Raw genomic sequence first — 27286 nt, 5'->3', positions numbered from 1 at the left:
TATGTTTGATATTTTTTAGCATTTTAATGAGTCTCTTGGGACTAAAGCAGTACAGATGAAAATAACAGTCCATTCACCACGGTTACGTCTTACGGCAACACTACATTAACCCATTGCTCCACATTAGGCGTGATATTTCAACAAAAGGGTAATTAAAAAAAAAACTAATTTTTCCATGTGGAATAAAGACCTCTCCTAATATATTTTATTAGTTCCTTTAATACTCCTAAGCACTGATCTCTCACTATTACAACTGAGATATGAGAACTTAATGGTCAGAGATAATAGACACGAGGGGGAAATAGAGTGTGGAAGCAAAGGGATGTAAATCTTAATACAAATTGCTTTAAAATGAGTAAAACCAGACCAGTACCATGCTGTAATTTATCCTCTGTTGAGCCTTTGTTCTCAAGTGGGCGGGGCCATTGAGCATCCCTGATTGGTAATTCGCTCCTGTTGAGTGAGTGACAGTTCCATAACGTGGTTGTTTACAACACAGAGCAGCTTCTCACAGTAAGGTTGGGCAGTTCAAGCAGTGAACAGAAGCCACTGATCAGCACTATTACCAGGTAAGATGCTTCTGTTTCTAGCAACAGATGAAACTTTGTTGAGATTTGCAAAATAATGAAGAGGATAAATGTTTTTATAGCTGAATACTGAGGTAACACATGTGATATGTCAAATCTAATGTAATGTATCCTAATGATTTTCATTGGTTTATGTAATTATTTTCATTTATTCCAATTATTATTTTTTTTAATATTACAGTAATAGCTTGAAATAACCATTGTGACATCAATGACATTAACATCGATGTCGATGTAATGCAATAAATATATATATATAATTATGGCATGACAAGTGGGTCTCTGTATGTCAGCAAATGCACTCGTTCTAAGTGAGCTTGACAATTGATACACCAGTCAGGGCATTTGCTTGTTATCAGTGGTCAGCACTTGTTTTTGGATGTGCAATGGTGCGTATAATTAGATTCAGATGACTTGTGCCGCTCACCGTACTGTAATTGTCTAATACTGACCAAGAATGTTTCTTTTTAGAATAATTCTGTTTAATGAAAGTATAATAAATCAATTGAAACAAACATTCAATTGGAATAATACAAAATGCAAATAATATAATATTTAATATATAATTAATAAAAACTAAATAATAAAAACATAACATTTTAAAATAAATATTAAATAAAATAAATAGTAAATATTAATAAAAATAGATTTTGTGCAAAAGCCATGTTTATTATTTTAAGGAATCTCTTTCTACTTCCAAATTTCATGTTTAATTCAATGTGCTACATGTGCTTTCTTTGTATTTATTTGTGAAAATTGTTTCTACACCACTTTTTTTTTTTTTTTTTTTTTTTTTTTTACACTGGTTGAATATAGAACCCAAAATTGTGTGAACAAATTTGACTTTATGAAATTAAAAGAAATAATTTCTAAATCTAGTGTATTTGCCTTATTTTATTGCAGACTGTTTGTAATAATGTTTATTAGTATTAAAATATTTAATATCTTGGTAACACTTTACAACATCTCATTTGTTGACATTAACGTACTGTATTAACTAACATGATCTAACAATGAGCAATACATTCTTACAGTATTTATTCACCTTTGTTAATGTTAGTTAAAAATGTTCATGTTCATGTTGTTCACAGTGCATTAACTAGTGTTAACAGATAGAACTTTTTATCTTAAAAATGTATTAGTAAATGTTGAGATTAACATGAACTAAGATTAAAGGGTTAGTTCACCCAAAAATGAAAATAATGTCATTTATTACTCACCCTCATGCCGTTCCACACCCATAAGACCTTCGTTAATCTTCGGAACACAAATTAAGATATTTTTGTTGAAATCCGATGGCTCAGTGAGGCCTCCATAGCCAGCAATGACATTTCCTCTCCAAGATCCATTAATATACTAAAAACATATTTAAATCAGTTCATGTGAGTACAGTGGTTCAATATTAATATTATAAAGCGACGAGAATATTTTTGGTGCGCCAAAAAAAAAAAAAATAACGACTTATATAGTGATGGCTGATTTCAAAACACTGCTTCAGGAAACTTCGGAGCGTTATGAATCAGCGTGTTGAATCATGATTCGAGTCGCGTGTCAAACTGCCAAACTGCTGAAATCACGTGACTTTGGCGCTCCGAACCGCTGATTCATAACGCTCCGAAGCTTCATGAAGCAGTGTTTTGAAATCGCCCATCACTATATACGTCATTATTTTGTTTTGGGCCGTGCCGTATTGATTCGGAGACGAGGTGGGTCTTGGAGTAAAAAAGGTTGGGAACCACTGCTCTACACAAAAGCTGCGCGTGCTTGTGACAGCTCGTCAGCTCGTCAGCTCGTCACAACGACACGCCTCCAGGCACTCCGTGGTTTTCGGAAAGACTCTGTACAGTGTATGTATCTTTTATAAATATGATAAAACTAAAGACTTTTCGGCGATATGAAGGATGCTATACTACTCTATAGGTACTTAAGATTAACATGGGATTGGCAGAAACTGTGTGTGATACCTCCCCCTTTACGCATATTGAGAAACAGGATGGCTTGAGGGTGGGTAAAGTTTGGGCTAATTTTAATTTCAAAGTGAACTAATCCTTTAATGCAATATATTAACAATACAATATACAGGGTATGATTTTACCTCAAAATTCAACATAGACACTGATAACTGCAGATGCCTGGAGTCCAGTTGTTTCTGTGAATTACAGCGATCCATTTGCTTCTCTTTTCTGTAGCTTTCAGCAGACCTCTTTCCCGTTTTAGATGTGTTTTGTGTTGTTTTCGCGGCATTCACGCTGAAAACCAAACCTTTTTTTTCACTCAGTGGTCATAACCGCAGTTACTCCGGCAGACTGGCGTCACGTACATACCCTCTATTGGGAAGGGTCATATTCATCCGCACATTCTTCTGCAAAATGCATGCAGTTTTGTTTTTAATTGCTATAGGGCCAAAAGTTGCATATGTAACTGGTCTATTTTTCCTCCTTGCGTTGTGTTTCAATAAAGCTCGTTCTTCAAATAATAGTGTCCAAATCAATTTATTTACTGAGAAAACAGAAGTAACAGAGTGAGTTCATATAGGCCCATTCCAGCATATACGACGACTCGTGCTGGCGCGCTGGCCTTACACACACAAACTGGTAAGTGCAATCGAGATGAACAAATTCAAAATATATAACCCATGGTTCAAAATAATGTATTCTTACAAAATCAAAACATGTACCTGAGAAAACAGAAGTAACAGAGTGAGTTCATATAGGCCCATTCCAGCATATACGACGACTCGTGCTGGCGCGCTGGCCTTACACACACAAACTGGTAAGTGCAATCGAGATGAACAAATTCAAAATATATAACCCATGGTTCAAAATAATGTATTCTTACAAAATCAAAACATGTACCTGAGAAAACAGAAGTAACAGAGTGAGTTCATATAGGCCCATTCCAGCATATACGACGACTCGTGCTGGCGCTACAATAAAACACATTTTTCACACTCTTCAGCATCCAATACTTTTCTCAATATTATATATATATATGTTGTTGCCGCTAATATATCACACATTTAATTGACAATTACAGAGCTTTCAATGACATGACTTACCGCTGGCCTTACACACACAAACTGGTAAGTGCAATAGAGGGCGCACACAGTAAAAAGAACCAGCCAGCCAATAGGAAGCCCTGTTATCCCTTATTCTGTCCAATGATCTTCCAGTGTGATTATTTAACTTCTTATTATTTATATTCAGCAAGTGGAGACACACAATGTATATGTACAACTCTGTTACACATACTGTACCTTTAACAAATGAAACCTTATTGTAAGGCGTTACCAACATCATTTATTTGTAAAGTATTTTCTGACATACAGACATTTTGCCCTTATAATAAAAAACCTTATGAAACAATTATTAAAATAAATAGAATAATAGGTAGGCTAAATGGAATAACAGGTACTATAACTTTTAAATTGATGCAATATTATTATAGGAACCTTTATTAAAATGTGTAACAAGATATAATTCGTTTCCATTGTCTTTTGAAGGGTCATCTAATCATGATGGGTAATCAGAAGCTCCTGATCGTGTGGGTGTGGATGTTACTGGTGGCGTCGTTTTATCCTTGGGCCCACTGCAAACGTAGAGGGGGTTTTGGTAACAGGGGCAAAGGAGTGGGTCTGCCAGCCAGAGCGCCTCCTTCCCAGAGCAAAGGATCATCCAATCAGGGTCTGAAAGTGGCAGGTGCTGCAGCCGCGGGGGCTATCGGAGGAGCAGCCATCGGTTATGGGCTGGGCTCTCTGGGCAGACCGAGGTACGGCTATGACGGCCGCTCTGAAGACGACAGGCGCTATAACCGCGATGGACCTGGATACCACAATCGCTCAGACTGGCAGTATCGCTCAGACAGGAGCACAGGCAGCTCAGAGCATGTGACCAGCATCCTCCTAACACTTGGAACAGTGGCACACATCTTTTTGTGGGGATGAATTATTACAGGGTTTGTGACAGTTGTCTCACTGAGAGACAATTTCATAGTGCAAAAGGGTTTAATTTTAAACAGAGGATGCAATCATTTTCTTTGATGAAGTGAAACTTTTTTTTACCAGCAATTTTTTTATCAGCAACATACTTAGAGGAATATGAAATGTGAGACAGGTAGGCTATATATATATATATATATATATATATATATATATATATTGCTATATATGAGCAATCACACGAGTAGCCGTGCGATTGTATAAATATATATATACACCAAGTCAAGGTAAGGTAAATTGAAAGGTTGAGTTAATTCAAATGTTTACCTATTAAACATATATCCAAATGTTTTAGCAGTTGGTGTGATGAATGTTAAATTATATTTAACTGATGTTGTGTTGCTAATGCCTAAAAGTACTGCAATCATATAAGGATTTTAATTTATGTTTTTATTTATTTTGGTGCTCATATTGCTATTAAAGGGTTAGTTCACCCAAAAATGAAAATTCTGTCATTAATTAGCTTTCTGTCTCTTCATTGACAGCTACGCAACTACCAACTTTCAAGCCCCAGAAAGGTAAAGACATCATTAAAGCAAGGCCGTAACCATGTCTTGAACAATGGGGGGACCAATTTTTTTATAAAGCATAAATAAATTGAGCAGTGAAGGAAATTCTAGGTCTAATTCTAGTTGGGAAATAACTATTTGCAAATAATATGATTAAATTAACTTAGTTTTAATGATTTATTTATTAAAGTAATCCATGTGACTCTAGTGGGTTAACCTCAATTTTATGAAATGACACGAGTGCTTTGTTTGCGCAAAAAAAAAACAACAACAACAAAAAAAAAAACATAATTTACAACTTTACAAAATATTAATCTCCACCGCGCGTTCACGAGAGCAGCGCATGCATGTTGTGTTGACGCGGGAGCAGATGCTGTTGCATGAATGTGTCGGAAATTTATTTTTTTTTAAATAAAATGGCAAATTATGTTTGTTTGCGCTTCATGAAACTAAGGTTAAACCACTGGAGTCACATGGATTACTTTAATGATGTCTCTCCTACTTTTCTCAGGCTTGTAGTTGCGTAGGCTGTCAATGGACAGAAAGCTCTCAGATTTCATCGAAAAGATCTTCTTTTGTGTTCCGAAGACAAACGAAAGTCTTACGGGTTTGGAACGACACGGGGGTGAGTAATTAATGACAGAATTATAATTTTTGGGTAAACTAACCCTTTAAAATCGCTTTAATTTAAGGGCTAATATTTAAGTGCATTCTCTCATAAGTGTGAAATCATTTAATGCAAACTTTGTCAGCTAAAGTGTCATGTAATGGACATAATAAAAAATAACAAGCTTTGCTGTTCCTCTCATTCCAGTGATGTCAGTTACTCTTCTGTCAGGTTTCAGGGTTTGATGTGTATTTTGGCAGGTCTTTCAAACCATGTCACTGTTTGGTCCTTGTACTCTTTTTGGAGTTGAAATGAATAAATAATTGAGTCTGCTTATTCCCATCCACTTTGTTTGCTTTCTCGTAATCATGATATTTGTTCTCTGAATGGCCTGATCTCCTAGCAACATGCCACATGTATCATGTGAAGGCCACAGTCTGCTCTGTGATGTTACCATGGAAATGGTCTTCATTTTGCTAGGAGGCTTTTAAACAAACCAGCCATTGTTTAATCTATAAAATAATGAAAACATGAATATTTGTTCTCATACTGTAGTTCAATTTACACTGAATGCTCTTGAGGGAAAGAACATTTAGAGAGAATTAATAAAAGATGTGAACTGTAATAATTACTACTACTATTAAATAATCAAGACAAAATAATCAGTTTACATTTTATTTAAAAAAATAGAGGAAATATGGTTAATAAATAAAGAGATCTATAACATTAAATTCCTATAAATAAATGCATCAGTTAACAGTTTATTAAAATTCGGGTTTTATTTTTCCAGGAATAATAATAATAGTTTTTGTATATTATACATTTATTTTATAACAAAATGCATTCATAAAACGAATATGACCAATATACGTTATATTTTTCTAGTAATATAAAAAATTTAAATAGGCAGTGGGGGGAGAGGAGTCTTGTTAGATTTTGAGCAGAAAAGAGAAACTTTCAGTCAAAACATTATATTATCCACAACATTTAAAATTTAACTTCATCTTTGGATTCCTAGATTTGGAGAGTGGAAAGGAAGGGCAACTGCATTCCTTTATATATAATCAATGTTTACAGTGCTACTAAGCTCCTCCAAGAAGCATAAAGGAAGTAGTGAGAAACAGAAGAACCCCAGAGACACGGTGTCCATTATGGTTACCGAAACTTTTTTCTTTCTGCTTCTCCGGGAAGCTCTCAGAGTAAACCAAGTACTGCTCAACACACTTACGAGTTTTCATCTGCTCAATAAGTGCTGGATACCCGATCTCTATCATACTCACTGTGTCATCATCCTCATCATTATGAATCCCAGCATCCTTTGGATAATCTATAACAGTTGTAGGGGATGTGGTGTCATTCTTCTCTAGTTCACCTTTCTCTAAGTAGTCTTTATTCATACTTAGATAATCAGTCAGTGGCTCATCTCTTTGAATGTTGTTGCGAACTGCGGAATCTTTCATGTTTTGCTCTTTTAAAAGATCACTTTGCTTCATGCATGTGTTCATGAATTGGTCATATGACTGAGCCTGGGGTGGCAGCTTTGATGTGTAGCTGGGTCCTCTTTTGTTATTTCCACCTTTAGAATGAGTGCCCTGATGTTGGTACATATAGTTGTTGTAGTGGCGTTCCTCCTGGGGGCTACGGAATTGGAAGTTAGGGCGTGGAAAGTTTCCGATTCCATAGCCTACAGCCATTCCTGCCATTGCCCCAACACCTGCAGCTAGCATTGCCTTTTTTGCAAAACTTTTGGATTGTACAGAAGGACCATAGCCCATGCCTCTCACTGTTTGGGAGAAAGGGGAACCACCCATGCCAAACCCACCACCTCCAAACGAGCCTCCATAATGTGGACTGAGAATCTTATTGTTGGGGTTCCAGTTGGGATATCCCCCTCCAATGGAAGGATGTCCTCCTGGGTATCCTCCAGGTTGCCCTGCCGTTCTCACTGGATAAAATCCAGCTGCTGGATACCCACCAGGGCTGTACCCACTTCTACCTGGATACTGATTAGAGAAACCCCCTGTTCCAGGATTCTGGTTGGGATACCCTCCAGGGATAACACCTCCTCTTCCTGGATATTGATTGGGGTTGCCACCAGCCGAAGGATAGCTGCCACCTGCTGGATAGCTACCTGCTCCAGGATTCTGGTGTGGATACCCTCCTGGATTGGAGCCGCCTCTACCAGGATACTGTTGGTTAGGGTAGCCTGGGTTACTTCCAGCACCAGGATGGGAGGGTTGTCTGGGGTAGTTAGGTTGGGTCTTGGTCCCCTGTGATGGCTTATCGGATGGCTTCTTGGAAGGGTTACTCTTGCCCCCAAACCCTTTTTTTCCTCCTGATGAATTGTGTAGCACTGCCATCAGAACCAAAATGAACAGTACAAGCTTGCATAACTGCCCCATTTTGACCCTAACAAATCGAGACACATTGAGTTAGCATTAACTTGATAAACACTACACAATTAAGAGTTTAAAACAAAAGAAATAAGCTTACTGAAATGCAAAAGTAATTTGACATATTACAAGACAATAATCGACGAAGAGATGCACTTTAGACAATGTTTAGCTGCATTTATTAGGGATCCATTGTACTGTTTGGAAAAGAAATTAAAATGCAGTCAGTGTGTTTACTACAGCTCTGGAGGAAGCTTTTAGTATTCTGGGATTGCACAAATGTGAAACATAAAAGAGTAATGGACAGGAAAGCATTCTTATAGAGTAATATGGCACTATAGCACTTTCAGCACTCCATAATACACTTTAGGGAGATGTAATACATGAAAGTGATATTGAGATGTAAAATACTTTAAAAGCCTAAAGTAGGCATCTCCTTAATGGGTTAGTTCACCCAAAAATGAAAATTCTGTCATTTATTACTCACCCTCATGTCCTTCCACATCCGCAAGACCTTCGTTTTTGGGTGAACTAACCCTTTAAGATATTATCAACGCTTTTTCCCGTTATACTTCAAATCAAGTATTCCACTGAGAACAAAATCAACTTAATATAAAATAATTGATGCTGTCAGAGATCATTGTTTAAAAAAATGTTTATGCTGAACACAAGTTTCCTCATAGGCAATACAGCTACAATCTGTTTTAATGGGCAACAATAACAAATCAATATTGCAAAATTCATTAGCATTACATGTTTGCAACACTCTGTTTGGTCCCACTTTATATTAAGTGGCCTTAACTACTATGTACTTACATTTAAATTAATAATTTGATACAATGCACTTATTGTGTACATACTTGTTTTTACATTGTACTTATATTTTAAAAACACCTGCATTTAATTACATCTGTAATTAATTTCTGTAATTACATTTATAATTACACTGTTGACCCATCCCTTACACCTTACCCCTACCCTTAAACCTACCCATACCACCAAAGCTTTCCCTAACCTTACCCATATCCCACCTCAATAGCAGCAAAAGTGTTTTGCAATTCAATATGAACCCAATAAGTACATTGTACTTAATTGTTGATGCAAGTACATAGTAGTTAAGGCCACCTAATTTAAAGTGGGACCCCCTGTTTTTATCTACTTCTGTTCTTAACACTCTTAAGCCTTTTTCTTAAAGCATTTTTTTAAGATCAAGACTTTTGGTCAAGATTTAGATAAATGTGTAATATTTTGGTTCTGCAGTATGACATTTTTTGTCTATATTTCAAGTAGTCTTTTTTTAAAGACCATAAAACAGCATTCATAATAGTTGAAGCTGTGCTTCAAGTTAATTGCAACACATGACAAATCATTAAAACTTTAACAAACCATTTTATTATTCAATTTTTAAGCACTTTTTGTTAGTATTTAGGTATATATATATATATATATATATATATATTATGTATATATAAATCAAGACTAGATTAACTACATTTTTATACATTAAAATAAAATAAAATAAAATAAAATTGTATTTTCAGTATAAATGACCTTTTATACTATGTGCCCATTTGTTACAATAAATTCAAACGTCACATTACAAGTTTTCATATGTCCAGTAATGTTAATGTTAAAGCATTTCTCTTACCATAAAGAGGTTAAAAACATCTATCCAGCAGCCCTCTCTGCTCAACAGAAATGATGTTGGCTCCAGTCGAGACAGATATTGGTCTAGGGTGTAGCTTCATGTAATAATGTTCTCTTCTCTAATGCCTTACAGACAGACCCAGGCTGGTGTGATGTTTTTGTGTGCATGAGGACGACTATTCAAAAGCTTCAAACACACCAAACCAGGAGATATAATCTGAATAGACTCTTTGTCTAAAATAGTTTGAAGGTTTATTTACATATTAATTTTCATCTTCAGGCTATAAAATACACTTACAGAGGAATTATGTCTAAGCAGATATTATAAGATTAAATTTTCATATTTACAAAAATACATAAACTTCTGCACCGAAACCCAAATGTCCATTTATACTGTATATAGTTGTCATGTTTACTCCAGTGATTTTTCTTTTCTTAGGATAAGTTTGTTTATCTAAGTCAATTTCTGTTTAAAAAAAATTGATTAATTAATTGAACAAACTTTGATAGTGGAGCATGCTGTCACACTAAATGAAACAAGTTGTCACAATGGGACAAATTTTGAAAAATGAAAAAATATCTAAAACAAAATATTACGTAAATAGCCCTCTTCCACAATTTATCTGTATTTGAAAACTGAACTAATTGTATCTTCCCCGTGTGACATCTAGCCCCATACAAACACACATACTTCCACTACTGTTCAAAAGTTTGAGTTCAGTAAGATGTTTTAATGCTTTTGAAAGTCTTATGTTCACCAAAGCTGCATTTATTTGATCAAAATACAGTATAACAGTAATATTGTGAAATATTATTACACTTTAAAGTATGTAATAGAAATTCTATTTTCTAAATGCATGTCATTGTCATGCAATTCCCTGCATGTTTATTTTTTAAGTTTTTTTTTTTTTTTAATAATTCTTTAATTAATAATTATATAATTAATAATTAATAATTATCAGCAGTAATTCTTAATCAAAATGTCATAAATCAATCTTCAAGTTAAAAAAACAACAGACTTCTCATTGGTGATGTATGCTGGACTTCTCCAACAATTTAGTCTGCTTAAACCCCGCCCCTTTCTTTAATAAATTACTAAAAGCTCGCATTCAGATCTGCCTCTGTCCACTCAACAACTCATGCATAGAACCTACCAAGTCCTGCCGTGCATTTCTTTCTTTTTTGATAATCCATTTCACTCTGATGTACGTCACAATTATAATACATTTTAAAATGTAATTTATTCCTGTGATGGCAAAGCTAATTTTTCAGCATCATTACTCCAATCACATGATCCTTCAGAAATCATTCTAATATGCTGATTTGATGCTCAAGAAACATTTCTTATTATTATCAATGTTGAAAGCAGTAGTGCTACTTAATATTTTTGTGGAAAATGTGATACTTTTTGAGAAAAAAATCTTACTGACGCCAAACTTTTGAACATTAGTGTACATACAGTATACTGTATATAAAAACATTGGGGTTTAGTGTATTTCTTCACTTTGTCAGGAAAAGCTTAGATTATGGAAGAACTTTGGACGGCGAGCTGCATGTCGGTTTTCTGGCTCACTGCCTCGTCTCCTGGTTCCTTCTTTTTCTCTACGTCTGCGAGCTAGATCTTCCTCTAACACCTAAACATATGCATACAACAGTAGTCACGTATTTGCCCAATCAAGAAGCTTTAAACCTCAAATTTTACTCTTTTATTCGATACCTCTTTTCTGCATGCAAGCTTATCTCTCCATTCGTTGAGCTCCAGGGTGTGCTCGTCCTCCAGGGCTTTGATCTTTTTCTTCTCCATGTCCACAAGAACTTGGAGCTTCTCATTCTAAAATCCAAACACAAAGACACTGAGAATCACCTTCCCTCAATATGAAAACACTGCAAGAAGCACATACCTGAAGCTGCTGTAGTTCAACTGTACTGGCTTCACATTGTTCCTGAACCGCTTTTAATTGGTTCTCATGACTTTCTTGAAGACTCTGTCTCTCTTGCTTCTGTCTGGCTTCCTCCTCTGACAAAAACTGAGGAGGTAAGAGCAGAGAGGACAAACTTTATCAATTGCAACTGTTTTGTTTTAAGGTCAGAACACACCAAGCCGACGTCAAAAAACTAGCGGCGACGAAAGCTGACTTTGTTGTCACCTGTCGTCGGCTGCGTCTCGGCCAAAAAGCTGCGCTTAAACACACTGAAAGGACTAAAAGGTGAATGTCAACTAGCATGTGCTTTCTGCGCCTGCTTGAAAGTAAATATCTGTCCATTTCAGCAGATATCAATAGTCTATTTTCACCATTAAAAAAGTGTTCCAACTTCCAACTTCCAAAACAAAAGCTCCAAACGAGCCAGGTTTGAAAAGAGCCTTGTTCAAAGTGTAAGTTTACTTTACTACATAATGTTTCAACACTCAAAGGCTTATGAATCCAAACCTGAGTGAGACGTTGCCGGTGCTCAGGGCCGTTTAGACCTTGCTTCCTGAGCTCCATTTTGAACTGACTCAAACGGGACTTTGCTTCAGCTTTTTGGGCCTTCTGGAAGGATGCTCTTTCCTGGGCCTGCAATGACTTCTGCTCCTCTAGAAGAGCCTGCTGGAACCGAGACGCTCTCTCCTTATCCTGCCATAAGAGAAAACAGGGGTGAAAAAGACTGGTCAGGATAAAGTACAGAAAAACAGAGAATATAAATGCAAATCAGGATGCCGAATGCTTTTGGAGGTTACCACATAAATTTACCTTGTTGTGTCTCTTAGTCAGCTGCTGTCTCTGTAGGGAGTACTGCTCCTTCACCTGCTGTTTGAATAGGTGGTACTTCTCCTGTAGATGGCGCTGTTCTAACTCCCAAATTACTGCCTCGCGAGCTTGAGAAGGAAACAGTATGTATGTTTAGAGTCACATACTACCAAACCTTCTCCTATATACACTATGTATACAATGCACACTACTTATTATTACTGTGCACAGTACATGCGAACTTACTGCACACCTGAATGATGAGCAGCATACTTATGGAAGCCTTGGAGTAACACACTGTAATGAATCAATTATGAATTTATTCATAAAAAAAAAAAAAAATGTAAATAAATCATTAGACATCTTTTTAATGGTAAAAATCAAACAATTCAATTTTCAAGTCATGACAGCAAACTAACTTCAAAAACTTTTTAGTTTAAAAATGTATTTAAATAAAGACCCGTTTACATGACATCACCGTTTTCACAAATTTGTGTTTTTGTAGTTTACACAGAGACAATAACAGCAGTGTTGCCAATTGCTTTCAGCTGAAAGTAGCTAAAACTGGTCACTAAATGTCACTAGATGACTCCATACTGGCGAGTCCACTGATCTATATTAATATAAATATAGATCAGAGGGTGAGTCACAGAATGTAGATAAGATTTGTCCAAGAAGTTGATAGATTTGTCACTAGGCTTCTGAAAAAAAGTCTCAAAAGGGGCGAGGAAGTCGCTAAATCTAGCGACAAAAATCTCTAAATTGGCAGCACTGAATAACAGTATCGTTTTCAAAAACTTGCACTTTGAAACCCGTTTTCAAAAGTTTGCGTTTTTAGGCAGCCAAAACACCACTGTCATGTAAATGAATGGCCAAAACACATAAAAAGTCTTTTGTTTTTAGTTGAAAACGATGTTGTGTAAATGTCCCCATAGTTATCTTTATAGCGATTGTTTGGGTGTGAATGAATAGTGAAATAATAAATAAATCACTTTTCAAATTGACAAATGTTTAATTACATTTTCAGACATGCATAAATAAATGTTTTTAAATAAATTATTTGTTCATTTGAAAAGTTAATTATTTACATTTTTATTTTGCAATTAAAAATTTGATTATCATTTCCTTCGTTTTATTACTTTTCAAATAAATAACTGAATATTAATTCAATTTTATTGCTCGATAAATAAATCCAATTTAAAAATGATTTATCAATTCATTATTTATTGTTACATTTTATCTATATTTTTAGATATGGATTTGTCATACATCTAAATCATGTATTTTTTTAAATTTAAAGTTATAAATTAACATTTTTATTTTTGAATTAATACATTGATAATTTATTTTATTTTGAAGTGGCATTCCTGGTTCTCCATTCTACAGTTTAAAATGTTTATCACCGTATACTGTGCAATATGCAGGACTCTAGTATTTCATTCTAAAAAGATTCACTGAGTCATCCTCTAATTATGGTTGGTCCTGTAAACATCTCCTGCAAGCAATATTTAATATTTTACTGAGAATAACCAGTGATTCTTGTACAAATTACATAACAAATAAGTGTTTTAGCAGTGGCATTCTTACCTCGCTTAAGCTGCTGAGATTTGACTGTAATCTCCCACTCTATGGACGCCACCTTCCTCTTATGTTCCTGAACGCCCTTCTGCAGAGCATCATTCAGCTCCTGCTGCTGCTTCTGCAGGAACCGCTGCTCCTAAAACAGAAATACACTGTTTTAATGCGTTTGGGCCTAATTAGTGTAGTCACTGTTTTCAGGCGTTTGGCCTAGTTCTGTGTCAGTGTAGGTAAATACACCAGTCCGTACCTCTTTGGGGTCCGCTTTCAGTGCGCTGCTCTTGCGGCTCAGCTCTTTCTCCTGCTGGGCCTTGAGTCTCCGCGCGTCCTCCCTGAGCCGGGAGGTGTGCTCAGCCTCCATCTGACTGCTTTGCTGCTGGTACTGTTTCTCAAGTCTCTCAAGCTCACCGTCATAGTACTGCTTCTTGCTCTGCAACAGGAGGATAAACATTCGTCTGAGACTGAGGTTATTAATGAGCAAGCATCTGTTTTTTTAGTGCTCATAGTTATGAGTAGTTATGAATAATTACCTCACATAATACTTATTGAGGAGACTGTGCTAAGTGATCATACTTAAAGGAATTTTAATTTTAATTTTTTTATTTAATAATTATTTTTAAAAGTCAGTCTGTTTTCCCCCTCAGAACTGGACTTTATAACTCGCAAATGCGAGTTTATATCACACAATTCTGAGAAAAGAAGTCAAAATTGCGAGATATAAACTCACAATTGAGAGAAAAAAGTCATAATTGGGAGTTTATATCCTGCAATTCTGACTTTATAAAAAAAGTCAGAATTGTGAGATAAAAAGTTGCAATAATATTTTAAATTGTTTTATTTCATAGTTGAAACAAGCTTCCATAGAAAACAGTACAATGTTTAAATAAGCAAAAATAAGTCCTTACATGTCAAAGTAACATTAGTAAAAGTTTTTGTACCTTTTTTTTTATATAAAGAAATTAATGTCACTATTATGCACAAACACAGGTAAGTGCCAACATGTACATAAGGAAAATACTATGGTATAGTAAAAGTAATTAATGGTTAAATATTTGCCAAAAATCTATGGCTACACCTTTAATTTACTGATAGATGACTATATAAATCTTAAAACAGGCAAAAAAAAAAATCAACAAAATGGTATCAACAAAATAAAAAAGTAGATTTTGGGCAAAACTGCGAATCTGTTGCTGCCAATGCCATTATTTTTGGTATCTTTAACTACATTGCATGATCTGCTGATAGTGTACTTTAGACACAAACCTGAATGGAAACATTTCTATTTTATAGCACGTCTAAATCTGCTAACTGAGACCAATGGGCTGTGGTGCATGTGGCTTACGGTCATCTCTTGTTCTATGTGGCGGAACATCTGCTCTCGCTGCTGCTGTAGTTTCTGCTCCAGCTGCGCATGTTCTCTCTGCTCTTCTCTCTGCAAGAGCTTCAACGCGTGCAGCTCCTGCCGTCTGCGAACACCCGAGAACACATACATTTATAATGTGACACTTCCATTTTCCCATGTCCACTCTAAAGCATAAAGACTTGTTACCTGTTGTAGCGCATTTGTTGTTCCTTACTGTCTCCTTCATTAACCACTTTGGAAGTGGTGACACTGACCTCACGACCATCCACCATAAATTTACGTGTCTTTTTAACGGTTCGTCTGCTTGGGTGCAATTCCTGAATTAACACAAAGAGAGAACAATTTTGTACATGTTGAATTTGTCTGGTTGCTAATGTTTTTAGCTAGTTGTTTGTTTCACACTCACCCCTTCAAACCCAGGAGACAGCGGAGGCTCGGTAGGAGAAAGAGGTGCGTCTTCTTTAGAATCCTTAGGTGTGGATCCATTAGATTCATGTGGTAGTATTAAGTCTAAATCTTTCAAGCCATTTTCATGTGGCCTTTCTTGCTCGTTTTTGTCCTCTTGAACTGCAAACATCACTTGCTTTTTCAGCTTTGGTCCAGCAACATCATTCGTTGTACTATCTGTATTCGTTTGAAGCTCTTGCTTAGGTTCCTCTGAATCTATCCCATCTTCTTTTTCTTTAGAAGAGATTTCTGTTTGACTTGTTCTCTCTTGATCTCCAACAGCATCTCCTTCATTACCAATGATGTTCTTTTCACCATCAGAATCGATCTCTTCTTTATTTTGACATGACAACTCTGGTGTCTGTGAATCAATGATCTTTGTTGTCTCATTTTGGGTTGGTGTTTCCATCTCCTCAAATTCTCTGGTGTTCTCACTGTTTTCAGTTCTTGAGTCTACATCTTCATGACCAACCTCCATGGTAACTTCTTCATTGCTGATTGAACATTCCTCTGTTTCTGGACAGAGATCCTTGTCTTTTTCACAGCTTTCCTCTACCTCAGACTTTTCATTTCTTGAGTCTACATCTTCATGACCAACCTCCATGGTAACTTCTTCCTTGCTGATTGAACATTCCTCTGTTTCTGGACAGAGATCCTTGTCTTTTTCACAGCTTTCCTCTACCTCAGACTTTTCATTTCTTGAGTCTACATCTTCATGACCAACCTCCATGGTAACTTCTTCCTTGCTGGTTGAACATTCCTCTGTTTCTGGACAGAGATCCTTGTCTTTTTCACAGCTTTCCTCTACCTCAGACTTTTCATTTCTTGAGTTGACATCTTCATGGCCTACCTCAGTAGTAATATGCTCTTCGTGGTTATCCTCAAACTCTATAACTCTATCCTTCGTGATAATGTGATCTTCTCTGGTGGTTATATTTTCTTCTATCCCTACACTGACATCCTTGTCATTTTCACAGCTTTCTTCTTTCGTTTCATCCCCTGTTCCTCCATCTGTCTTCAGTTCTGCTGGTTCTTCTATTTCTGCCTCAGTTTTTTCTTTTACAGTGTCATTTTCTGATGGTTCAGTTGTCTGTTGTGCTTTCTTAAGGTCAGGAACTTCTTCAGGAACATTATTAGAAGTCATCTCAACAGTTAAGCTTTTGTTTATATCTACTGTAAGAGGAGAATTTAAAGTTTTCAAAGGACAGGCCAAATCAAGGTAATTGTATTTATAATTTTCCTCATTCCTTTCAGTTTTTTTAGCTAGTGGTGTTTCCAAACACAAAGCTGTAACCAGTGTGCTCTGTGGATGTGTTGTGTCTTTGTCAATAATAGCAGGTATTTGGGGGGATTTCCAAAATGTTTGGTCATTGTTTTCAGAATCAACAGACTTCACGTTGCCATTTTTTTCTTCATCAGCGTCAGTTTCCTCCTTGCTAAGATCTAGTGTTTCCTTTTCAGAGGAATCCGTTGGTAACTGTGTTTGTTCTGGTTTGCTTGAGTGGTTTAAGTTTTGAGCTTCCTCCTTGACAGTTTCTACTCTAGCTTCCTCGTCTTTGGTGTCAGCAACCTTAATACTTGGAGAATCAACTAAGTCAGATATTTTATCCATCGGTTTGTCAGTGCTTTTACTTTCATTGCCATCTGAAGGGCAAGTTTGTGCAGCGTTTGATTTTTCTGAGTCTTTAGTTCCTTGAACGGGTGTATTGTCACCCCAGAATCCAGATTTGCGACGAGAGTTCCCGGTCAGAAATGAGAGCAGATTTCCTGGAACAGAAAGGCGTCTTGCCCTCTTCTGAGTTTTATCTGTGGCCTGGGAAGCCCTGCGGGTTACTTTAAAGTCAGGTTTTGGCTCTGAGTTGGTGGGAGACTGAGGAACAGCATCTGGAACAGAGGTCTTCTGAGGGGTCTCAGGTTCTGGTGGTCCTTGTTCTTCAATGGCTTGTACTGGTTGTGCCGCTGTTTGCTCCGACTCGGTGGCAGTCGTCTCCTTCACAGGACACTGGAGATCTAACAAAGACTGCAGATAAAAATAAAAAAAAATGCAGAAAATGCTGTATTAAGATATGTACTGCTACACCCTTGGATTATGTTTGTTACACAGGTCCAACAACAGATGAGTCAAACACAAATAAGAGTCAACAAATAAGTCCATGATTTAGAAAAACATTTATACAATTTTTCAAGAAAAGTTTCAATTCAATGTCATGTGGTGTAACCGTATAGTAAAATGTAATAAAATATTTTCATTACACCATGAAACCATTTCAATTTTTTTCTATTTATGTTTTTGAAAAAAATCTCTCATGTTCACCAAGGCTGCATTTATTTGATCGAAAATAGAGTAAAAACAGGAATATTAAGACATATTATTACAAATATTATTCTTTTTAAATTTATTTTAAAATGTAATTTTTTCAGCATCATTACTCTAGTCTTCAGTGTTGATCCTTCAGAAATCATTCTAATATGCTGATTTGCTGTTAAAGAAATATTATTATCAATGTTGAAAGCAGTTCTGCTTAATATTTGTGTGGAAAACATTTTTTCAGGATACTTAGATGATGAATAGAAAGTTCAAAAGAACAGTATTTATTTGAAATAGAAATTTTAGTATCATTATAAATGTCTTCACTGTCACTTTTGATCAATTTAATACATCTTGTTTAATAAAAGTACTAATTTATTTAAAAGAAACCTGACTGACCCCAACATTTTCAACATTAGTGTATTAACAAATATCATGTATTATTAATTCATAAACATCATTACATATTTCAGTGTCAAACAACATGTATTTCTGTGTATTAATTGTCACATCAAATTATTGATTATATTATTTAATTAATAATGTCTTATTTATTTAATTAAAAATGTATTAATTATTATTTTTTAATGAACATCGTGTCATTTACCTCAGCCTCTATGACCTCAGTGACCTCTGCTTTGGCCTCAGCAACGAGTTCTTTAAGGGCTCGCCCTTCTCGTCCCGCATAAGAGAAAGGGTGAGCCATGAGCTGTTGGGCACCCCAACGAGCCTCAGGGTTCTTCTGCAAGGTCCTCCGTAGAAAATCTTGGAAATGTGATGACCTGGTAACAGAAATCAGGATAAGCCTAAACCTCAGCAGATCTAGAGAGAGGACGAAGAAGTGAAGACCCACCATTGGCGAGGATTGGAGAGTGTGGGTGGTGGAGACTTGGTGATCTTCAGCAGGACCCTCATAGGGTTGAGAGAATGATGAGGGGGCTCCATCTCAGCAGCCTCAATTAAAGTGATTCCCAATGACCAGATGTCAGCTTTAGAGGAGTAGGGATTGTCCTTTGATGTTTCACACATAATCACCTCAGGTGCCATCCTTGAAAGACAAAACATTTTGGCCTAATGTTCTTTTATAGTGACAGAAAGGGTTGTTTTCAGTAGAGGAATAATTTAATTGTGTTATTTTTTATGAAGTTATATCTTTTAAAGTGCCCCTATTATGCTATTTTAAAGGTTCCTCATTCCTTCAGTCTCTCTAAAACCCTACTAACCCCCCTAATCGTCCACTTACAGCAGGTTACAGAAACAAAACACCCAATACCATATCTGAATTTCATCTCCTGAGGCTTCCTCGGTGCATCTATACACAGTGATATGAATAGTAACGATGGAGACGGTTTTACCGTATCAATTCAAGCCCGCTTCCTCATCCTTTGGAAGTGTGTGCAACTGCAAAGTGCTTTTGCTTTCGCAGCGCAGAAAACAGTGCCTTCTCGACATGTCGACAACATGAAACAAACTCCTCCAGGCCTCAGCTACAACTACAGTGTTTGAGGGCGGGTCATAGTATAAGTTGTTCGTGGGCAGCCAATGAAGACAATAGGCTGGCATTATTCAGATTTGTTACAAACCTCTGTAGGTTCGTGGAGGAAGTCTGGAATTACTGACGACTCATTTCAGGCAGTTCAGAATCACTTCTTTCTTTTGGGAGACAGTAACTCCATTTATCAAGCAGTTTGATCTTTAAAACTCTGCAGTTTTAAAGATCAAACAGCTATATAACACATGAAAGATAATATCTGAAAAAGCATAATAGGGGCTCTTTAAAGGGATAGTGTAGCCAAAATTTATAATTCTGTCTTTTACTCACCCTCATGTTGACCTTTTCTTATATGTAATAATACAAGGGTGAGTAAATGATGACAGAAATATCAATTTGACCAGACCAGGAGTCTCACCAGTATGGAGTTCCAATGAAAGTTGATCGTTTTTGAAGGGTATTGTCATTTTTTGCAGACACACCAAAGTCAGCTGCATGAAAAAATAATATAAATAGATACAGAACAGATTGTGAGTATTTAGTGCTAAAAATGTGAGAGGGGAACAAAAAAGACAGTATAACTGTACCTAGTTTGACCTGTCCATCCATTGTCAGCAGAATGTTGCCTGCCTTCAGGTCTCTGTGTATAATGTAATGCTGGTGCAGGTAAGACAGAGCCTGTAGAGTCTGACAGCACACCTCACTGATCTGCTGCTCCGTAAGGCCGCGCTCCAGCTCTGAAACACACAGTATGCAGAAAGTATGATAATGACAAATAGATACAACCATAAATGACTATAAATGACAACAGTGTCAAGTATGTTCCACACCCACCCAACATGATATCATCCAGAGCTCCTCCAGGACAGTACTCAATCAGGATCTAAAAAAAGAAAAAACGTTTAGACACTCTCAGGAAATAAACACTATTTAACTATATAAGGATGTCAAGCCTTCAACTATGGGGACTTTTAGAAAGTAAAAACAATCTTAAATTCTTTTAAAACACTTTCACACTCTCACTAGTTCAATTCATCCAATATCAATGTTCATGTACATACATCACAGAAGAGTTCATTTTTATCATTATTCTGAGTTGTCATGAACATTTCCATCACATCTCAAGAGATGAATTGTGTTTAATAATCTCAATGCGCTTTATTAATATGAAGCGAATATATATATATATATATATATATATATATATATATACACACACACACAAACATTCACATAACAATGTGTTTGTGTTTACACAGATCATGTCTTATATATGATCTCAAGCTCTTCACTGACACTGTTTTTACTCCTTGGTAAACCAGTACAGTTTTAAAAGAAAATGAGGCAAAAAAAACCCCAAACTGTGGTCATAATTAAGCTGCATCATGATACACACAAAAAGATGAATGAATGATGAAAATGACAGTGATGGAAATGGCACATATTGGCTAGCTACAATATATACATACATCCAGTGAAAAATTGTTGGTTATGATGGAACTGCATGATGATAGTCATAAAAATGGAGGGAGTCATTAAAATTAGTACAAAAATATTATATTAATGTTTTTTACACAATAATTTAAGGTTTATTTCATTCCTTGTTTAAATTACTAGTTTTTCCAATAATTTTAAAATGTATTTTCATCAATTAACAATAAAGGTCTGAGTCTTGTAACAGGGTAACATAATGCAATCTATACATAAAGGGTATTTAAAAAGTAGCAGAAAAGTTTAAAATAAAGTTTTATACAGTATTTATAGTCCATAACAAAAGATTAAACATGTTACTCTGTTACATAAACGTAGCTGGAAAAAACAGCCATAAACAGATGTGGCTTACCCACAGCCAGCCCTCAAAGAAGATGGCGTCCAACAAGGTGATGATGTTTGCATGGCGACAGGCTGCTAGGATGTCTATCTCAGTCATGTAGTCATCCAGCTGCTCTTCACTGCGCACCTCAATCACTTTAACAGCTCCCAGGACCCCTGTAGTCTGATTCTGAGCCTGAGATCAACACTACATACTGTAACACTTATCTTTGTCACTTCTAGAAAAGTGTATGAAAGTTATAAAAGCTGGGAAATAAACTTGCAGTTGCAAGCCATGGTGCAAGATGCATTTATAGAAACTGCAAAGATGTGTGATTCATTTTCAGAAAGAGAGGGATGAAGAAAAGAGGCTGATTTATATGGGGTTGAAATCTCTTAACAGGAAGCCATCTTTGATCTTTCACATATTGGTTTAACAGGAAGTTGCCAAACCGCACTATAGCCCTAAACCCCTATCTGTCACCTTGGAAACATGTAACAATGTGTATAAATGCGTTTTTCATAAAGGCTGTCTCAAAGCAGTTTTACTGGTGATTGCATGGTTACAAATACATGTAGGCCTATTTAAAATAAACTAAAATTATATTATATGTAATGAATTATGATTAGATAGATTGCATATGTATATATATATATATATATATATATATATATATATATATATATATATATATATATATTTTAATTGTATAGATCTAGAAAACAATTTTTTAATCATAATTCATTACATATAATTATATATATATATATATATATATGAAATTCAGATTTCCCAGCTATTTTTGTCTTACTTTTTAGAAAATAAAATATCTAAACATTATTAAAACAAGATAAATTTAAAATCGAAATCGTCGAAATCAGGCACATATAAATGTCAGGAAACACGATTCCCGGCTGCATGCCAATATCCATGGATTAGGTTTCTTTGACATGTCATAAGGAACACTTTCGAGCCCAACCTTTAGTGTAATCGTTTCTTTTACTCGCGTTTTCGCAGTTTCCCCTATTAAATCCAGTCATGCAGCAGGTTCTTTTGCCACTCAGTCCAGCTGAGGGAGCGCGTTCCGAGGGGAAAGTGACGTCTATGCATACCCTCTATTGTCCAGTTGGCATTTTCACCCCAAAATGGCTGCCGCGCTACCGAGGCGCCTCCTCGTGGCTGTTACCCAAAAAGCATCAGAGTTTCGCCTCTTGGGTTCTATACTCTTTGCCCTCAGCTAGCTGTACGCTGTCCGCCATTTTCTCCGCGCTTGAGTAGCTGTAGTGACAACAATGTCTGGTAAGTAATTGAGATGTTTTGTTGTTGGATGTAAGAGTGAACATAACAGTCTTCATTTACTGACATCAGAGCCGCTGAACGCAGTGGATTAGTTTTATTTTTGAAAGGAATGCGCCACAGATCTAATATACACATACGATTTCTGTAACGTTGCCTGCTATTTACGTTCACAGACATAACTGTGTGTGTTTTTGACAAAACCTTGTGTGTATTTTACAGATTAAACAAAACAAAAAATGTGAAGGAGAAGTTACTCACGAGACTTGGCGTCTGACAGCCAACTGTCTGTGTGTGTGCGCGCGCTTCAAATAAGTGCGCTCAGAAAACGATCAATTACAAGTTTAAACTGATATAACTTTGAAACGCGTGGAAATAATAAACTTTAATGATGAAAGAAAAACTATGCTATCCGTGAGCGTGATCGCGATATAGATGATAATCAAAACCAAGCAGATGTCTTGTTAATATTTGGCAGAGAATCCGATTGAGGCAGTAACTGTGATCGTAGAGAGGGGGCGGGGCACAGCAGCTCATTTGCATTTAAAGGCACATGCGCGAAAACAGCCTGTTCTCGCCTGTAGTCAGAAATGGGTATTTACAACATGGATTTATAAATGATCTGTGAGGTATTTTAAACTGAAACTTCAAAGACACAGTCTGGGGACACCTGAGACTTAAATTACATCTTAAAAATGGGCATAATAGGGGACCTTTAAGTTGTTTAATTAAGTGTATTTTAGTGGCTCTTTTTGCAGGTTGCATCATTACGCCAGTAGGTGGCGACAAGTGAGTGCCCTTTTGAGTGAATTATTGTATCATTCACTCAACAGATTCACTGATTCATTTAGGAATGAAACCTTACTCAAAGCAAACAGCATTATGCTTCAGAATGACTTCCTTTGGAAACCCCACATAAGAAAAAAAAAAAATCATGCTTTGGTAAATCATAATTATGACAAACTAAGTCATAATTATAAGAAGGTATAAAAAGTGGAAATTATAACATACCAAGTAGGGGTTTAACAACTTCGGATTTTTTAAAGTAGACATTAATGTGATGAAAGTCGAGTCGACGTCAACTGATGACGTAATGAGCAAATAAGCCTGAACCTTGAGCTGACAGCTGAGACTTGAACACATTGCCTTGCGCACAGCTGTGGCATATGACAGCGTTGCCTGCCATGGCTATTGCTCCTACATAACAGCTAATTTTTATCAGTTCTTGTCTTTGGGTTGTTATATTTCTTACAGATTTCTGCGCATTCTAAATCAGATACATATAAAGTAGCACAGTAAAGATTACATTTATATGAATGCATTAGTGAGAGAGCGATTGTGTGTGTGAATTAATTGTACCTGGCAGCATCTCTATTTTAATAGTGAAGCTGTGGGTTTTAGTTACTAAGAAATATATGCTAGAACTTTTCAGTTTCTAAGCCATTTTATTGAGAAATCACAGAATAGTGTTGACAATACATTTCTGTGCTACTGAATGATTCTGAGCACACGATCTGCGCGTGATGTATGAGCTATACTGTATGTGTGTGCACAAAGCATTAGTTTAGAACAGCGATTAACTTAACTGTAAAATAAGCTGTTTAAAACGTGCAGTCTCTGGTTCAATTTTGAGCATCCAGATGGTATAATCACACTTCTTGTGGAGCGTTCTCAGAGAATGCATTTATTTGTCATTTTGGAAACGGAGCGTAAATGTGGACTTCAAAGATTTCTTGTGCTGTTGCGCACTCTATAGGACCAGCGACTAGTCGATGTCAAGCTTAAAGCGTCACAGCAGCAGAGCACTGATATGATGACACAAGTCATAATTTCAACTTTTAACTCATAATTATGACTTAGTATATTATAATTTACTTAGTAAGTAATTTAAACTTTTTTAAAGTCATATTTGACTTTTTAAGTCATTTAAATTTAGTATAATTTCGATTTTTCATCTCATATAAATGACTTGGCATGTCATAATTTCAACATTTTATCTCATAATTATGACTAAGTAATAATTTTGACTTTTTATGTCATAATTTCGACATAAACGATACAATTACTAGCAAAAGTTAGTTTAGATGGCATGTCAGTCTGAAGAGGGAGGGATTTCCTTGAAATGACAGATTAGATCAGACTGTTAGTAGCCTATAATGCCCAGTTTTATTATTATTTTTTAAAACATTTAGTGTTTTTATTGCTTACATTAAATCCAATATAGTTTGCAGTAAATGGCCTGAGAGAAATATATAGCAAATGTGTTGTGTTATTTTGTATTAAACAGAGAATTGAATCTCATCGTCATCATTATTTGAATCTCTTACCTTATACACCTTCCCAAAAGCTCCATCCCCCAGTTCTCCCAGAGTCTCCCACATTTGGTGTGGATCCACATCCCTCTTCAGGTTTTCGTAGTGCCTAACTCGCTTTTTCTCCACACCCAACCGAAAGATACGCATCAGGAGGGAGGTCATGGCTCCCTCCCTTTAAATTCACCCCAACTCCTTAAGAAATCCCAGTCCCTTCAGTCTGTCGGTGGTCCTCAATGTCTCATTCAGTGATCAAAACCCCTACCCAAACTAAAAACATCACACAACAACCATCTTGAGTCTCTCCAAGTCAAAGATGTTTTTGGTTGTCTGCCCTCATGCGTACCTCAGAGCACGACAGGAAGCTGCAAGTAGCAACCACATCCTTCAAAAATATAGGTCTCAATCATGTGTAGGATGTGCACCTCTTCTGTAGAGATGTACTTTGTGCTGTCTATTGTAGTGTGTTTTTGAGCAGCTACTCATGGTGCCATTGTTAGAAAACATAATGATTTAGATAAACATATGAATGACTGGTATCAGGGTGAGTATATTGTGTTCAGTTTTGCAGATTGATCTGTGCTGTAAGCTGTACTGTGAGCACATGGCCCTGTTCTTACTAATGGTTTCAAAACATAACTTGAGTAACAGCGGTAAAGGGGTTTTAGGGGATCCCCCAGATGGTATATAGCCTACACATGCTAGCTTAAAATCACCCACTTTTTAAATAAAAAAAAACAAACAACCAAAAAAAAAAACAAATTGAATGAAACAAAATTCCATCATGGGACTAGAAACAAGTAATCGGTAAGATAATTTTCCTCCATTCAATCTGGTTACTGGGGTGATCTCAGAGATGTAGTTCTACACTTTAACCACTAGATGGTCCCACTTCCACATAATTAACCCTGTAAAGACTGACATATGAAATAATAGTCAGAAAATGTCATATTTTGACATGGAACAGTTTATTGAAATCTAAATTTTAAAAAAAATCACTTTTTTTGTTGAATATGAAATTTCATACATCAGGCTTTTATGGCTCATATGCTATAGTGAGAATATGGAAAAACATGTTTTATTCAGAGGCCCAGACTGAGCAAAAATACACAATGTGGTGAAATTCTGATGCTTGTAGTGTAAATCAATGACATTACAACAGTATAAGAGACATACATAAAATTAATATACACTACCAGTCAAAAGTTTGGAAACATTACTATTTTTAATGTTTTTGAACGAAGTCTCTTATGCTCATTAAGGCTGCATTTATTTCATAATAAATACAGAAAAAACAATAATATTGTGAAATATTATTACAATTTAAAATTGTGGTTTTCTATTTTAATATACTTTAAAATATAATTTATTTCTGTGATGCAAAGCTAAATTGTCAGCATTATTACTCCAGTCTTCAGTGTCACATGATCCTTCAGAAATCATTGTAATGTTGGAAACAGTTGTGCTGCTTAATATTATTGTATAACCTGTGATACTTTTTCAGGATTTTTTGATGAATAAAAAGTAAAAAAAAATATCAGCATTTATTTCAAATAGAATATACACTACCGTTCAAAAGTTTGGGGTCAGTAATTTTTTTTCCTTCTTTTTTTTTTTTTTTTTGAAAGAAATTAATACTTTTATCAGCACGGATGTGTTAAATTGATAAAAAGTGATAGTAAAGATTTATATTGTTAGAAAAGATTTATATTTTAAATAAATGCTGTTCTTTTTAACCTTTTATTGAATGAATCCTGAAAAAAATATCACAGGTTCCAAAAAAATATTAAGCAACACAACTGTTTTCAACATTGATAATAACTGAGTATCAAATCAGCATATTGGAATGATTTCTGAAGGATCATGTGACACTGAAGACTGGAGTAATGATGCTGAAAATTCAGCTTTGCATCACAGAAATAAATTATATTTTAAAGTATATTACAATAGAAAAACATAATTTTAATTTGTAATAATATTTCACATTATTATTGTTTTTTCTGTATTTATTATGAAATAAATGCAGCCTTAATGAGCATAAGAGACTTCGTTCAAAAACATTAAAAATAGTAATGTTTCCAAACTTGTGACTGGTAGTGTAAATATCAGTTTTCGCTCTATCGTCCCATAATAGGTCTTAGTAAGATGATATTGAAATACTTAGTTTTATAATTAAAGTTCTGTAGTTTTTCCTCAAATGCCTGATAT

The 27286-nt window shown here is 35.7% G+C and overlaps 3 protein-coding genes across 3 annotated transcripts; 1 reads left to right on the top strand and 2 right to left on the bottom strand.

The window, feature by feature from the left end:
* The first annotated feature begins 451 nt into the window (after nucleotides 1-451).
* On the top strand, nucleotides 452-6036 carry sprn2 (shadow of prion protein 2). Its single transcript, XM_051908799.1, has 2 exons — nucleotides 452-569; nucleotides 4090-6036. Exon 2 carries the CDS (start codon nucleotides 4102-4104, stop codon nucleotides 4528-4530), a length of 429 nt encoding a protein of 142 aa, XP_051764759.1. The 5' UTR covers nucleotides 452-569; nucleotides 4090-4101; the 3' UTR covers nucleotides 4531-6036.
* Nucleotides 6037-6448: 412 nt separating this feature from the next.
* Nucleotides 6449-9422, bottom strand: prnpb (prion protein b). Its single transcript, XM_051908791.1, has one exon. The coding sequence runs from the start codon at nucleotides 8100-8102 to the stop codon at nucleotides 6783-6785; it is 1320 nt and encodes a 439-aa protein (XP_051764751.1). The 5' UTR covers nucleotides 8103-9422; the 3' UTR covers nucleotides 6449-6782.
* Nucleotides 9423-9951: 529 nt separating this feature from the next.
* si:dkey-81j8.6 (serine/threonine-protein kinase 10) lies at nucleotides 9952-26248 on the bottom strand. Its single transcript, XM_051908790.1, has 17 exons — nucleotides 25094-26248; nucleotides 21501-21665; nucleotides 20492-20540; nucleotides 20245-20394; nucleotides 20076-20148; nucleotides 19019-19213; nucleotides 18773-18947; nucleotides 15817-17877; nucleotides 15597-15727; nucleotides 15390-15513; nucleotides 14298-14477; nucleotides 14057-14186; nucleotides 12473-12597; nucleotides 12170-12355; nucleotides 11642-11767; nucleotides 11458-11571; nucleotides 9952-11374 (listed from the first exon to the last, which is right to left on the bottom strand). The coding sequence occupies exons 1-17, from the start codon at nucleotides 25241-25243 to the stop codon at nucleotides 11249-11251; spliced, it is 4260 nt and encodes a 1419-aa protein (XP_051764750.1). The 5' UTR covers nucleotides 25244-26248; the 3' UTR covers nucleotides 9952-11248.
* Between the last annotated feature and the right edge of the window lie 1038 nt (nucleotides 26249-27286).

The sequence above is a fragment of the Ctenopharyngodon idella genome, chromosome 10 (genome assembly GCF_019924925.1).
Source record: "Ctenopharyngodon idella isolate HZGC_01 chromosome 10, HZGC01, whole genome shotgun sequence".
NCBI classification, from domain to species: domain Eukaryota; kingdom Metazoa; phylum Chordata; class Actinopteri; order Cypriniformes; family Xenocyprididae; genus Ctenopharyngodon; species Ctenopharyngodon idella.
This window is presented reverse-complemented; position numbering and strand designations above follow the sequence as displayed.

Excerpts from the sequence above, each read along its gene's own strand:
- sprn2 (XM_051908799.1), top strand. The coding sequence starts at position 4,102 with ATGATGGGTAATCAGAAGCTCCTGATCGTGTGGGTGTGGATGTTACTG.
- prnpb (XM_051908791.1), bottom strand. The coding sequence starts at position 8,102 with ATGGGGCAGTTATGCAAGCTTGTACTGTTCATTTTGGTTCTGATGGCA.
- si:dkey-81j8.6 (XM_051908790.1), bottom strand. The coding sequence starts at position 25,243 with ATGACCTCCCTCCTGATGCGTATCTTTCGGTTGGGTGTGGAGAAAAAG. Across the intron at positions 17,878-18,772 it reads CTGAGGTCATAGAGGCTGAG|TCTTTGTTAGATCTCCAGTG; the intron begins GTAAATGACACG and ends TTTTATCTGCAG. Across the intron at positions 14,478-15,389 it reads ACATAGAACAAGAGATGACC|AGCAAGAAGCAGTACTATGA; the intron begins GTAAGCCACATG and ends CTCCTGTTGCAG.